Raw genomic sequence first — 15,120 nt, 5'->3', positions numbered from 1 at the left:
CAGTCTTTCCTTAAGTAAATGCTTCGAAATTACATAATATGATTAACATATATATGATAATTAATGATTTTGAATAATAAAGATTTGATAATAATTTTTGTATCATCCATCCTTTTTGTTTATTTTATATTATGAAAAAAGTAAACCATCACATTAACTATATAATAAAAAATTGACTTTTTTGTCTTATATGTTATATTTTTAATTTTTTTAAACAACTATAAACTACTAAAACTATTAATAATCTTAAAACTGTTAAAATCTTACAATTAAATTTTCGTGAACAATTATTTTACATTTTTGTTATAAAAATTACAAATTGTCATAAAATTATATGAATGAAGTATCATTTAATAGATATTCAGATTATATATATATATATATATTTATACCATTTAAATTAAACTATATGACATATAAAAATATAAAAATATGTTAATAAATTTACATTGAAAAGGTATTGAGACCTGAATATTTAAATTTTGAAATTTGCATTGAATCTTTTCAAATGATTATAAATTATGAAAACAATTAAAAATCTCACAATAAAATTTTTATGATTAATGGTTTAATATTTTTTGTTACAAAAATATACAAATGCTAATAAAATCATATGAGTAGGAACTTGGAAGCTTCATTTAATATTTATAATAAAATATACTCTATATTTATGTCAATATCATTAAAAATTAATTATATACCATATAAAATAAATAAAATGATTGCTTTTATTTATTTACTTTGATTTACGTGATTATTCCAGTTTAATTATATACATAATATTTACTCGCTTTTCAATTATTCAATATATTTATTATTTCATAATACGTAAATATACATAAAATAAATAAAAAAATATGTAAAAATAGTTTGTAGACATAATGTTCTTTCTGCGCAATGCGTGGATCTTAACCTAGTTCATTATAATACACAAACTAATAATCCATTTTTTTTTGTTATAACAAAAAAAACTAGAGAACAGCCTTATGGGGTAAATGGTAATTAACATATACTTATATTATCAAAAATTCAGTAGATATCACAAATAATAAAAGAAGAAAGAGTTTTTATTGCAACAAGACAGTGCATAATAAAAGAGAGCATGGTTTTTATCTAGTCTGGAAGTTGAGAGTCTTGATGCAGAAGGCGAAGACAAAGGCAAAGAAGACAGGGAAGATAACAAGGACAGCTGCAACAGGTCCCATGAAGTCTGACTCAAAACCATATTGGTCTTTAAGGTATTGCTTAACAGTGAGGTTAGGAGGACCACCAGGGAAAGCAATGGGAGTCTCAACGTCACCATACTGAGAGGTGATCAAACCGTATATGGTCCAAGCGACAGGGCAGATCCAGTAATACCATATCCACCACTTGGGGATTTTAGGTCTGGGGATAAAGAAGCCAGAGAAGAGGTTAAAGATACCATAAAAGGCTGATGCAAAGATGGAAGCAACTTGTTGGTTAGGTGTGAGGGAGACAGTCATCATGCCGTAGTAAGTCCAGTAGAGGAAAGAAGTGTAGTTGATGAAGAGGAACCACAAGAACTTTGAAGCTTTCCACTCGAATCCAACCATTGCGTAGACGATAAGTGAATAGTATGTGGTCTGGATGAAGACATAAGGCAGCTCACAAGTCACTTGGGAGATAGCATAGGGTATAGCTGAGTACATTCCAGCAGCTTTTTCTCTGTAAAACACTGTACGTTCCACTGCCACCAATGGTTGCACCGTGGAGCAGTTGTTCACTCCAATGAATATAACTGCTGAATAGATTGCTCCTAACACCATCGTCAGATCTTGGACGTTTGATCTCTTACCTCCGATTTGCCAGAAGACAGAACCGATCATAAGAGCTGTTGCTAAGGTGAAGATGAACCGGACAACGTTGTAGTCAGGTGACCTCCAATAAGTCCACCACTGCTTCCATAGACATGATTTATACTGTCCCCATGTGTTCTGTGAAAACTGTGTGGCAAAGTAGAGATCAGATGCTCCTTGTGGAGGCACGCTGAGTTCTTGTACCAGCTGCTTGTTTCTCCTGTGACAATAGTTCTCATATGTTAGTAAGTTTGGATGTAACACATAGAAAAAGGCAAAAAGCAAAATTTCTAAAAAAGACTTGAAAATGTTTTTATGACCAAAAGAATAAATAAGGAAGACAATAACTATAAATATATAAATAAATAAATATTAAAATAACTATTTCATATATATATATATATATATAAATATTAAAATAACTATTTTGTGATAAAAAGTTTTTTATTGCTATTCTAAAGTATTTCTCTATAGAATATTGTTGTTATGTTTACTCACTGGCATAGAGAAGAAGACTTGTAGAGCTCAGCAAAGTCAACTCCAAGCTTCAACTCGGCAGCAAGGGAGCTAGCTTCAAGCATCCAAGTGGCTGGATTGTATTTTTCAGGAATCTTTGGCACTCCGGGAATGGCTTCAAAGTACTCAACAATCTTGTGAGAGTTTCTGCCTAAAGGACCAGAGTAGATCACTTGTCCTCCTCTCTTCATTAGTAGTAACTCATCAAACGCCTCGAAAATATCAATGCTAGGTTGGTGGATGGTGCAGACCACAGTTCTCCCTGTGTCCACTGTGTTCCTCACAGCTCTCATCACAATGGCAGCTGCTCTAGCGTCCAATCCTGAAGTAGGCTCGTCCATGAAGATGATTGAAGGGTTGGCCACAAGCTCAACGGCTATGGTTAGCCTCTTTCTCTGTTCGGTGGAAAGTCCTGTGACACCTGGTATACCCACAATGGCGTCTTTTAAGTCCACCAACTCAACCAGTTCCATCACTTGATCCACAAACATCATTTTCTCCTCTTTGCTTACTTCTTTAGCAAGGCGAAGGAAAGCAGAGAAGATAAGTGATTCTCTTACAGTAATTTGTGGAGAGTGAATATCTGTTTGTTCACAGTAACCAGAGATTCTAGCGAAAGTCTCTTGTTTCTTGGGGAAACCAGATACTCTTATGTCTCCTTCTATGTATCCTCCTGTTTTTCTCCCGGCTAAAACGTCCATCAAGGTTGTCTTCCCCGCACCACTCACACCCATCAATGCGGTCAACACTCCTGGCCTGAACGTGCTTGTTACTCCTTTTAGTAGTTGCAGTCTTGTTTCTTGAACTCCTTGGTCTCTCATTTCCTGCATCATCAAAGTTTCCTATGAGTATGTTTTTCACTTATAGTAAAAAAATAAGAATCAAACTAGTGTTTAAAAAGATTACCGCAGGCATGTCAACAAAGTATTTAACATCGTCAAAGGACAGAGCTAGTGGAGTGAAAGGAAGAACCATTCCTTTCTTGGTGCTCACATTCTCCATTGGAATCTCATCTGTTTTGCAATATATACATTAGCATTAACTTCCTTTTTTTATTTTTCTCATGTAAGTTATTGTATAAACAAAGTAATACTTACTCTTGGATTCGTCTTCTTCTTTTGGGAGTATAGCTTGTGGCTTCCCAAGTGCTGTTGTTATGATATATATATAGTTAGTATCTTTATGAGCTTGTGCTGGAAGTAATACTAAAAAAGGAAACTTACGGTCTAGATAAGAAAGTGCAAGTGTGAAAAGACCGTTGAAGAGGACAGCAAAACCAAACAGACCTCCAATGCCTATCCAATACCAGTTCTTGTCATCAAATACACCCCACATGTTAAGCATCGCTGTCCCTAACCTCGTCGTGTTGTCTGAAGACTGCATGTATACAAACAACATGAGGGCTTTGCAGTCTTTTTAACTTTAGTATATGATTTTAAAAGATAGTTACCATTTTATTCATCCATCTAGGAGCAAACAGTTCATTGACGCTTATGGCATTGAAACCGTATGAAAGTGGAGAAGCCCAAAAGGCCCACCTCCACCAAACCGGGATCTCACGGCGAGGAAGAAGGAACCCTCCGGTTAAGAACACGACTAGTAGCGCTAGCATACCACCTGTGTTAGCTATGGTCATGGTTCTACAGATAGATGCAATGAACCTGAATATCCCAGCAGCCATTTGTTGGACTAGAAATATGATGAGGAACTGTTTGAAGAACCGTTCTGCCTCTGGTGCAAGTCCTATGGAGTAATACGTCACAACCATCCAAGCAGTTGTCTCAAAGATGGAGATTGGGATTCCTAACAAGAAAGTAGGAAGCGTGTATGCCCAAGGTGGATGAAACAAAAGATCTCTTTGCTTGTAGAACACGGGAAGTCTCTGTATCGTCATAGCCATCTCCGCAAGACCGTTGAACATGTTCATAATCAAACCGAACAGAAGTGCACCCATGTACATGTTCGCGTCAGCCTCGTTCCTTGTGTTCATCTCTGTTCTGAGGAAAACACTAGACAAGATCGCAGCGATTATGATGATTGAAACTGTTTTGAAGACGTAGAAGAAGGAGTTTCGCTTCATGAGCATCCACTCCTTGTCCCAACAGGTTTTGAGAAGCTCAGACTTCTTCACTGAGTACTTGTCAAACACTAGAGCTGCTTTGTGTCCTTTGGATTTGTCAAACGGTACTGATAGCTCGTTGGAGAGTTTGTTACCAACATGGAACGTCTTGAATTTGCTGGCGAATTCCGGCACTGTAATGTATCTGTAAGGTTTCGTCTGATCCACCCAGTACTGCTCTTGATCTTTCTTAGAGGTAACCTGTCCCACACGTCAAGTGTTGTTGGTATTAATGCTGGGAATATGAGTCATTTATATGCGGGAATCGGCTAATCAATAAATTAAAAAAATGTTTTCAAAATGACATATATTCGTAAAAATATTACGAATATTTAAATTATTTAAAGGACAATCTATTAAATAGCTTTTTTAAAAAAATTTGTCGCAAAAGAACATTTAAAGAAAAAAATGATCAAAAGTGTCATTAAATATGCAAAATACATTTCTACATCTTGCTTTATAGATATATAAATAATAAAAAATTCTGTAATTTCAAATTATATGTTTACAAATTCTAACTTTTTTATATAAAAAATTTTGTTTTTTTTCAAATTTTATTTTTGGAATTCCAAAATGCCTAAATTTTTATTTTTAAAATTTTAATATTTATTTAAATTTTCAAATTTTAAACCTCATCCTTTTAACTCATAACCCAAAGTATATGGTTAATTAATCTTGGGACATTTGCTAAAACCAACCCAAATATTCAAGTCAAATGTAAAAGTGTACCCCACTTTCAGTCAAATGCAAAACCAACCTAAAGGAGTAGTGAAAGTACTATTTCACCCTTATGACCAAACAAAAAACATAAATGTATTTTACGTTTCTATCCTTTGGAAGTCTACACGTAATAAAAGAAGTCTACATATATATAGACTTCCTACGAAGTCTACTTTATAGACTTGTTTTGTAGTCTACACTCTAATTTGGTCTACTAATTTAATTTTGAAAATGTATAAAAATAATTATTGTGATATTTTTAATTAATCATCAATATAATGGATAATATGAAGTAAATAAATTAAAATTTCATATAATCGAACAATTTTGAAGAATATATACTAATTTGGTTATCATGTGCTAGACTATGTTCATAGTTTAGAAACAAAAGGTTCTAACATGTTATGTCTTTTAGTAGTTGATTTCATAGGGTTAGATTTTAGATTTTGTTTTTTTTTTGTTTTATTAACTTAAATCTGCATATTAATGTTTAGTAGTTTATATTTTGTATAAATGAGACTTTTTGATTATCAAGCAAAACATTTAGGGTTTGATATTTGTGGTTTAGGGTTTCGTAGACCTACAATAAAGTCTATTTATCTGAAGACGTCTTTTTCAGTCTATATTTTTCAATTTGTTTTACAAAAAATCATTATATTTAAACTAAGTTAAGTTCCTTAAGAATAAAAAAGTGAAATCATATACTATAACTATTAAAAAATAAAGAAATAAATTTAATAAATCATATATTAAAATTATTAAAATAATAAAGAATAAACAACAATAATTAAATTATTATAGTAGACTTCCAAAAAGGTCTACTATGTTATAGTAAGATCTACTCCAAAATTTTAATTTTAGTAGACTTCAAACGAAGTCTACAGTATCGTAAATTTTAACCTAGTTACATTTTTGTCTCCCTATATAAACAAAATTTATTCAATCTCTCTCTAAAGTGGCTGCACAAGTTCTTAAAACTCTCTCCCTTCTCTCTAAAACTTTCTCTCTTCTCTCTAAAATTCTCTCAATTGTTTCTAAATCTCTCTCATTATCTTCTTTCTCTCTAAAATTTTCTCAAGTCTTTCTCACAATATTTCTTGTCATTTTAGATATTATGATTCATGGTTTTCATCTTCTCCTTTAAAAAATGTAAGTTTTAGATCTATAGATTTTAAATGTGTATTTTATGTTTATTTCTCACAATATTATCTTTTTTTGGTAGGTATTATCACTCATGGATTTCATCATCTCCTCTAAAAATGTAAGTTTTAGATTAATAGATTTTAAATATGTATTTACATGTTTATATTCAAATAAATTTATAGATCAAGCTCTCTACATTAATTTGCTACTAGTTTACCTTATAAATTATATTATGTAAAGTATTTTCAGATTTAAAATTATTTTCACATTTCAAAATATATAGATTTTTTCAGATCTGAAAATTATCAGACAGTGTAGACTTCTAAAGAAGTTTACTAAAGCTTGCAGACTTCATATGAAGTTTACTAAACCATAAAGTTTAAGCAGACTTCATTGGAAGTCTACAAAAATATGACTTTAATTTTTTTTCTATGTTTTTTAATAATTTTATCTTATTTTGCAGGTATTTTCTTCCATAGTTGTTCTCTTCTCCTCCTAGAAATGTAAGGTTTACATCTATAGATTTAAAATATGTGTTCTAGTATTTATATTCAAATAAAGTTACATATTAAAATTCATATTAATATGTCTTTAATTTATAACTATTTTGTCTATTAAATCATATTTTTAAAAGTTTTTTAGATTTAAACTTATTTCATATTTTTAATGTATTATTTTTCAGATCTATTTTTTTTTATAGAGTAGACTTCATTTGAAATCTACTTAAAACTTACGGCTGGTAGACTTCAAATGAAGTCTACTAGCCTTGAATTTTAAGCAAATTTCATTAGAAGTTTACTCAAATATGATTTTAATTTTTATCTTATTTTTTAAAATTTTATTTTATTTTGCAGGTATTCTCTTCCAATATTTTCAAATCATCTTCCCAAAAATGTAAGCTTTCCATATATTCATTATAAGATATTTTGTGTTTATAATGAACTAAATTTATAGATTCATACATTATCTTTTTGCTTTGTTACAAGGATGACAAAAAACCATTTTTGAAATATTTTCAGAACAAAGTATTTTCAAATTTTCTAAATGCACACTTTTAAATATGAAAATTTTCCATTAGTGTAGACTTCAACTAAAGTCTACTAAACAATAACTTTACGTAGACTTAATAAAAAGTCTACTAAAATATGATTTTATTTTTTATCTTATGTTTTTCTCATAACTCTATCTTATTTGGCAGGTACTTTTTCCAAGACTTTATTTGAAGCATCAAGATTATGAAAAATCAAACATACTCAAGAATAATTTTTAATATATTGCTCTGTAATAACTTTCATAATAAAATATTAATTTTTAAATAATTTTTTAATGCATAATCTATAAACATTGTATTCATTTTTAGTTGTTTTCACTTGTATGATATTATTAATTTTTTGTTAGATATCAATTTTTTCACAAGATCTAACCAACCAAACAAGTAAAACCACCATAAGCTAAAATAATAACTAACACACATGTGAGAAGAAGAAAATCTATACAAAATTTTCCCAAAAATTTTCAAGAATAATACTAATCAAAACAATTTGCAATAAGTATCAAGTGTATAATTATAACACATTAAATTGTGAAATTCATCCAAGACCATTAAAATTTTACTAACATACACTGTAAAATAATTAAATCATGAAAAAATATGATGAATAATACACAAATACACTTTTAATAGAATTTACGACGTAGACTTCAACTGCAGTCTACATTTGTAGATTTACAAAAACGTCTACACTTATTATTTAACATATAGTCAATCCAAATTTTTTTAGTGTATTGGCGCAGGCTTGATACACAAAGGCGTACAAAGTGTGTCTTAGATAACTCGATCAAGTTGGTACTTGTCGATTATTCGTGACAGGCATAAGAGGAGTATATTCCTATTCGGAGTCATTTGTTTTAAATGATGTTTGGTAAGGAATAGGTTAGCACCATCTTCTCAATTTTGTTGTCCAGATCATAATCTTCTTGTGTCATTTCAAGAAGTTTACCATGTGTACAGCCATCATGCACAAGGAACATTCTTCAACCTTTCCGATTCTTCATCTTTTCGAATATTTTGTCACCCAAAATGTCTTTGGCCCATACTTCACACTCGCTCTAAGTTTCCAACCACATCCTTGAACACGACACTTAGCCACATACAGAGTTTTTGTTGTCTTATATGCTGAAAATGTAAAATTATATTCCACAGTCACCGACTTCAGCTTTGAAACAAGCTCAGCCTTACTAGCAAAACTATAAACGAAGACTTAGAAATACGTCTACAATTATTAGCTAACAACATTGTCAAATCAAATGAATTATACCTTCATAATTATAAAAAAAAAATTATTTTCAAAATCACTCAAACCCATTAGGATTAACTAACACACACTGTCAAACAAAAAAACTAGAAAAAATTTAATGAATAATACACAAATTCACATTTTTATAGATTTTTCTATGAAGACTTAATATTTAGTCTCTGAAGATGTTGACGTTCTTTTCAGTTTACAGACGTAGACTGTCAAATAGGTCTACTCTTTGGGTTGGTTTTTGCAATTGACCATTTTACGGGTTGCTTTCTATAGTTGAATAAAAGTTGTAATTTTGTACATGTAGACTTTCATTTCAGTCTACAATTTAAAAAGGTTACTTTTTGCAATTGACCAGAATTCATCCAAGATTTGACTTTCAGAACTAGACTTCATATGCAGTCTACATGTTTGAATTTTTTTGAAAGAGGTTAGTTTTGCAATTGACCAAGTTTGACTTCAAATCAGTAGATTAAAATGAACGTCTACGGGTGTGTAGACTTCTTGTGAAGTCTACTCTCAAATCCGACGGGTTGGTTTTGCATTTGACCAAAATAAAAAAGTAGACTTTATACGCAGTCTACATTTTTTTTTTAAGATAAGAAGACTGCATATGAAGTCTACAATTTAATAAATTTTTGATTGCTTTTTAAACTTTTTGGTCAAACACAAAACTAACCTATTCCACGAAGTCAAAGTTTTGGTCAAATGCAAAACTGACCTTTTATAGACTTTGTTGGCAGTCTACATTTTGTAGACTTCCGTTGAAGTCTATTTTGAAAAGTCAAAAGTTCGGTCAAATGAAAAACTAACCTCTTTTAGGTAGACGTCTTAGTAAGTCTACCGAAAGTTTTATTTTTGTTGTCAAAGGTAAAGACGGAGACTACTGGGGAAGTCTGCGTTAGAAAAAAAATTTGTCTGCTCAATTGCAAAACTAACCCGTGCGTTGACAAATAGACTGCATCGTAAGTCTCCACGGAGGCGTAGACATACAAAACAGTCTACCGTCGCGACACAGATCTGAAAAAGAACGAAAACCATGTAAATAGTTACATTTTTCATGTGTAAAGCTTGTTTCCAACCTTTTCAACCGTCCAAACTCCAAATATGAGCAAAAAGAAGCATCTTTAACGATTCACTAATGAAGAAACTCGAAAATATGAAGTTTGTGATTATGAAAATGATAGTTATGAGAGTTTTTTAGATGGAAATGTAGAGGAGATGAGAGAAAATGAAGTTTTTTGGGTTATAATGAGAAAAAAGTGGTTGAAAATTGAATTCTAGAGCTTTAGAGCTCAAAAATGGTGGTTCATGGTGGTTGGAAAAATTGATGATGATGGCATTTTTGTAAATAAGAAGAAATGGTTAGGGTGTATTTGATTTTTTGTTAATTTCGAAATTAATAAAAAAATAAATAAAAATGGCAATTTTGTGAATAATTTAAAAACATAAGGATAGTATGGAAATTTTATTGATGAATAGTATGGACAAAAAAAAAAGGGTTGGTTTTGGATTTGACTTGAAAATATGGGTTGGTTTTGAAAAACACCCATTAATCTTAGGTGTATAAAGATATATTTACCCTTCAATAAAACATCTTTTAGTTAATTTTTTATGAGTTTATTTTTGTGAAAATAAAATAAAAAAACTACCAAGATTTTCTTATTTCAATTTTAAATATATAATTTATATTATTTTTTAGAATTAATTAATATATTAAAAGCTATTGCAGGTTATCCGCAAAGTTTGGTGGGCGGATACGGGTACAAAAAAAATTTCTTAGCGGGTATTTTACCTCTTGTAAGAAATCAGCAGTTCCTTTTCTTTCAGGACACTTGAAGCCAAAGCTCTCAAAGAACTCGACAATGTGGTCTCTAGGTCCCTGGTACACAGTCTGTCCTTCGGACAATAAGATTATATCATCGAATAAATCAAACGTCTCAGGAGCAGGCTGCAGAAGAGAAATGACCACGGTGGCTTCAGTAAGGTGAACGATCTGTTGCAAGCATTTCACGATTTGAAAAGTTGTGGAGCTGTCAAGCCCTGTGGATATCTCATCCATGAACAGCGTCTTAGTTGGTCCAACGATCATCTCGCCGGTTGTCACACGCTTCTTCTGACCTCCTGAGATACCTCTCATCATGTCATCTCCTACTATAGTGTCCTTGCATATGTCAAGCCCTAGAATCTGTTTCATCAAACATTTATTTTTAAGAACCTTCATAAGTATCATAACATAAGCGACATACTATATGATCATAAGAACCATAATCTATATGAATTTTGAAATAGGGTTTAATGTTGAAAGAGGCTAACTTTGAGAGTGTAGTCAGTGATGAGACTACTCTTGACACCTTGAGCCGCAGATGCCTTCATGAACAAGTCAACATCAGCTTCCGGGAAGATCCCAGCGTCCTTTTCTCTCCTCGCCAGCTCGTTCAATAGATCTACCATAGTAGATAGATACCATTAGACTATATAACTTGTCACACAAGAAACCATTAGACTACATAACTTGTCACACAAGAAACTTATTATTTTAACAAAAGAATTTAAAAAATAAAGCAAAATAGTTGAATGAGTTATACCATAACGGGTACCAACGCCTTGACACCGAGCAGAGAAATCAAGAGTCTCCTTAACGGTCATGATACCGACATGAAGATCGTTCTGGCTAATGTAAGCAGATGTTTTGATAGGAACAAACTCGTTGAGGCGGTGACCATTGTAAGTTACTTCCCCTGAGATGTCAAGAGACTTGTCTAGCTTCCCAGCAAGAGCCAACAAAAGCGTTGTCTTCCCCGAAGAGGGAGGACCCAACAAAAGCGTCATCCTCGAAGGTTTAACGATCCCAGAAACATCTTTAAGTATCGTAAGCTGCGCTTTCTTAGCAAGATGGATTCCGACCAAGCCAAGAAGAGACTCTCCCATGTTCCTCACCGTGTTAGTAAGCGAAGGAAGAGACCTATCACCCGTGTAACAGTCAGCTTTCACAGTCAAATGATCGTACCTCACTTCCACCGTGGGAAGCGTTATCCCAACTCTATCGATCCTGTTCCTAAGCTTTGTTAAGATACGCTCGTTGTCCTGTTCCGCGACTTTGAAGACCATGTCGATGAACTTGGCACGTTCTTCGCCGTCGAGCTTGGTGACGTCGACTTCTTTGTTGAGGATCTGGTTGCCGTAGATGTCGTCTTCCCCTAGCGCGGGCATGAGACTTGTCCGGAGACGGCTGTACGTCGGGAGTTTCTCGATGGCTGCCCATTTGAGAGCTTCTTCGTCTTCGTTGACTGACTTGGTTCGTCTTGAGCTTGGTGAGAATATGTCTTCGAGGTTTCTGCTTGCTCTGCTTACGCTACGGCTTATGCTTCGCCGCATACTGCCTCCTCTGCTCATGGCATGAGCTGGATCGTAATCCATCTTGGATGAACCTCTATGTTCTTGATTCTTAGATGTTTCTTCTTTTTTTCTTTTTAGACTATAGTCTGGTTGTGACTGTAATAGAAAGAGATGAGAAAAATAGAAGAAGAAGAAGACCGCTGGTTCCTCCTACAACAATTCGAATGTTAAATAGCAACGAAACAGAGGAGTAAAGACTTTGTCAGGTCAACTTTGAACACTTTCTTCATAACGATAGAAAAAATAAATAAAATATTCCCATAAAATATCTGCAACTGGTTGAGCCATTTTAAAAGTTTGTGATTATTTTAGTAAGTTACTAGGTAATAACCCGCGCCTTGCGCGGGATGTGATTATTAGTTTCGTTATTTTTAATAAAAAAGACAATAAATGTGTTTAATCTGGATATTGGTTAGGTTTTACGTTTTTTTGTTTTTAATCTTCTAAAATATAACTATTATTTTAAATTAATATTCATTTTAGTTTATTCGGTTAAAACATTTGATTTTTTGGTTTTTTCGGATAAAAACCTAAAATTAATATTATATGTTTATTTTCATATTATGAAGTTTAGATAGTTGTCATGTCGAACCAATAGTTTCATATTATAGTTTTTAAACAGATAATAGTTTAAGAAAAAGAAAAGAAAATTATTAAGACAAATCATTTCACTACAATTTGGTCGGTAGTGAAAGAAACATTAAGAAAAAATATTTCAACTTTCAAAAAAATTAGATACTTCAGCTGTGGTGAATACTTAGTTATAAGATGCTCACATCAAGGTGCACATGTATGTTTATGTAAAAAGTATATAAAAATAGTTGAAAAATATATAAAGATATTGTTAATTAATATTAAATGACATTTTTGTTCAGAATAATACATGAAAGATAAAATTAAAATTTATTTAAAATAAAAAAGACCTTGACATTAGTCATTTTTTCATCAAAAGAAAATAAAATTATATTCGTAAATAGGGGTGGACACATATCAAGTATCTGGATATTTGGAAGCATTCTTGTCAATTCGATCTTTAGCCACCTAGATATTCGGTGACTCCGATATCCGAAATGTTTTAGAATTTTAAAGAATATCCGATTTGATTCGTAAATAAAATAAAATTTTAAAAATAATTTAATAATAACATTTTATTACAAAAATAAAACATTATATAACCTTTTAATTCTAGTACCTAATATAATAAATTTATATTGTAAAACTGATATAAAGTATAATATATATAATTCTTTTCATATATGTATATATATGCATATAATATATCGAATTAGATATATGTTCTTAAAAATATTGGTATTAGTGATTTGCTTCTTTTTTGGATATTGTATTTTAGTATTTGATTTGTTTCGTAAAGTTTCAAATATCAAGATTTTTTGGTTCAAATCAAAACGGATAACAAATCGAATCAAAATTTATGAATATTTTGCTCAATTTTATCTGTAAACAATAAAAATAATATATATATATATAGTTTGGCTTTTGATTCGTTATCTATTTTTATTCGAACCGAAAAATCCAGAGTTTTATTGGAACTATGTATGTGAGTTTTATATTAAAAAAATCACAAAGTACATAGTGTGAACACATTTATGACTATAGTGTGAACGCGTTAGCATATTTATTATCAAATCATTGTGAGACTGCCACGTGTCTATTATAATGTGAATGCATTTATTACAATGCTTCTCTTTTAATATATAAGGGATGTTATAATGGAACCCTTTTTAACAGAGTATAATCCATGTGGGAGCGATAAAGGCTGCTTAAAAATCAATCATACACACTTAATAAACTTAAAAATCAATCATACACACTAAATATTTGATATGATACGTCTGTAGCTGGTGGTCTAGCCAGGTTGGTAAATTTTTTTTGGGATTATTTGTTTTGTCTTTGCCTCACCTTCTCTTGTAACCAATCATAGAAAGGTGGCTTTATTACTTAACGATTCATGATTATAGAAACGCACTAGGAACATGATTGATAGTGGTAGTGATAAGGATGAGAGTCGTTACGAATGTACTAATTACAGTGCAGAACCCGAGCAAAACTGTACCCACGAGAATGACAGCTATGAACTGTCAACTGTGTACAAAACCTTTAAAATAAATTGACAGATATGATGTCCCTCTGTCACATCGCCGCTTAGGCTCTTTGCCATCTTTTCAACAACACTTAAAATATTTTTGAGCACGTTTATTTAACCAACGAACGATTTTTTTTTTTTTTTTTTAATGTTGAGACGATATCTTTATAAACGAATCTTGCATGGGAGAAATCACGTGGCCTCCCTTGATTGTCGGGGGAGAAAAGGAAGAGGCCGAAGTGAGGACTAGCTGTGATTAAATTAAAATATGATAATTAGATTAGTCGTATTATTAGATATCATATTAAAGGTGTTTTCTTGGACACTAACTATCTAACACCGGAAATTCTGTTGAAGGTCTGTTTTACATTTCAAAATTAGAATCTCTCGGAAACTCGAGGAAACGTGTTTCTAAAACTCGCGGAATTAGATATCATATATATGTTTCTAAAACGTTTCAAAAGAAAAAAAAAAATCACGTTTCCACGTTTCAATCGTTTCGTTTCCGCGTATCTGTTTCTATTTCCATGCAATCTAGCTATCTAATACAAAACGACGGTGATAATTAACATTATTTTGTTTAGATTTTTAAATTCATTATAATACACAAACCAATAATTCCACCTGTTTTTGTTTTAAAAAATAAATAAAACTAGAGAACAACTTATGTGCTAATTAACATATACTGATAATACTTATATTATCACAATTTTCAGTATATCACAAATAATAAACTTCATATTAGGCTTCATATACACCGTTTAGCTAAATGCCACTTGCACTATTCATTTTTTTTCTGGCTAATACCCCTATATCTATCTACTAATACTATACAATACCCCTATATCTACTATTTTTAAACTAGTTAAAATATAATTTGACCCAAAACACTAGTTATTAAAACATAATAAACGAATAAAACCCCTTTTCCTGAAGTTTATGGTAAATGGACTCGGACCGCCAAAGAAAACTACGGCCCAACGGTACTGAATCGTT

The 15,120-nt window shown here is 31.7% G+C and overlaps 1 protein-coding gene across 1 annotated transcript; it reads right to left on the bottom strand.

Annotated features, from left to right (window-relative positions):
* Positions 1 to 856: 856 nt before the first annotated feature.
* On the bottom strand, positions 857 to 12,331 carry LOC103872309 (ABC transporter G family member 35). Its single transcript, XM_009150656.3, has 9 exons — positions 11,210 to 12,331; positions 10,938 to 11,068; positions 10,417 to 10,809; positions 3,784 to 4,653; positions 3,557 to 3,710; positions 3,431 to 3,481; positions 3,240 to 3,346; positions 2,316 to 3,157; positions 857 to 2,037 (listed from the first exon to the last, which is right to left on the bottom strand). The coding sequence occupies exons 1-9, from the start codon at positions 12,039 to 12,041 to the stop codon at positions 1,110 to 1,112; spliced, it is 4,308 nt and encodes a 1,435-aa protein (XP_009148904.1). The 5' UTR covers positions 12,042 to 12,331; the 3' UTR covers positions 857 to 1,109.
* Between the last annotated feature and the right edge of the window lie 2,789 nt (positions 12,332 to 15,120).

Source organism: Brassica rapa, chromosome A06 (assembly GCF_000309985.2).
Source record: "Brassica rapa cultivar Chiifu-401-42 chromosome A06, CAAS_Brap_v3.01, whole genome shotgun sequence".
In the NCBI taxonomy this organism is placed as follows: domain Eukaryota; kingdom Viridiplantae; phylum Streptophyta; class Magnoliopsida; order Brassicales; family Brassicaceae; genus Brassica; species Brassica rapa.
The sequence above is the reverse complement of the archived record's forward strand: the minus strand, read 5'-3'. Positions and strand labels throughout refer to the sequence as shown.

What these genes read in the sequence shown, in the direction of transcription:
- LOC103872309 (XM_009150656.3), bottom strand. Translation starts at nt 12,041, where the DNA reads ATGGATTACGATCCAGCTCATGCCATGAGCAGAGGAGGCAGTATGCGG. An exon ending in AGGCGTTGGTACCCGTTATG is followed by an intron (nt 11,069 to 11,209) that starts GTATAACTCATT and finishes CTACTATGGTAG; the next exon opens with ATCTATTGAACGAGCTGGCG. An exon ending in TCACTGACTACACTCTCAAA is followed by an intron (nt 10,810 to 10,937) that starts GTTAGCCTCTTT and finishes TTGATGAAACAG; the next exon opens with ATTCTAGGGCTTGACATATG.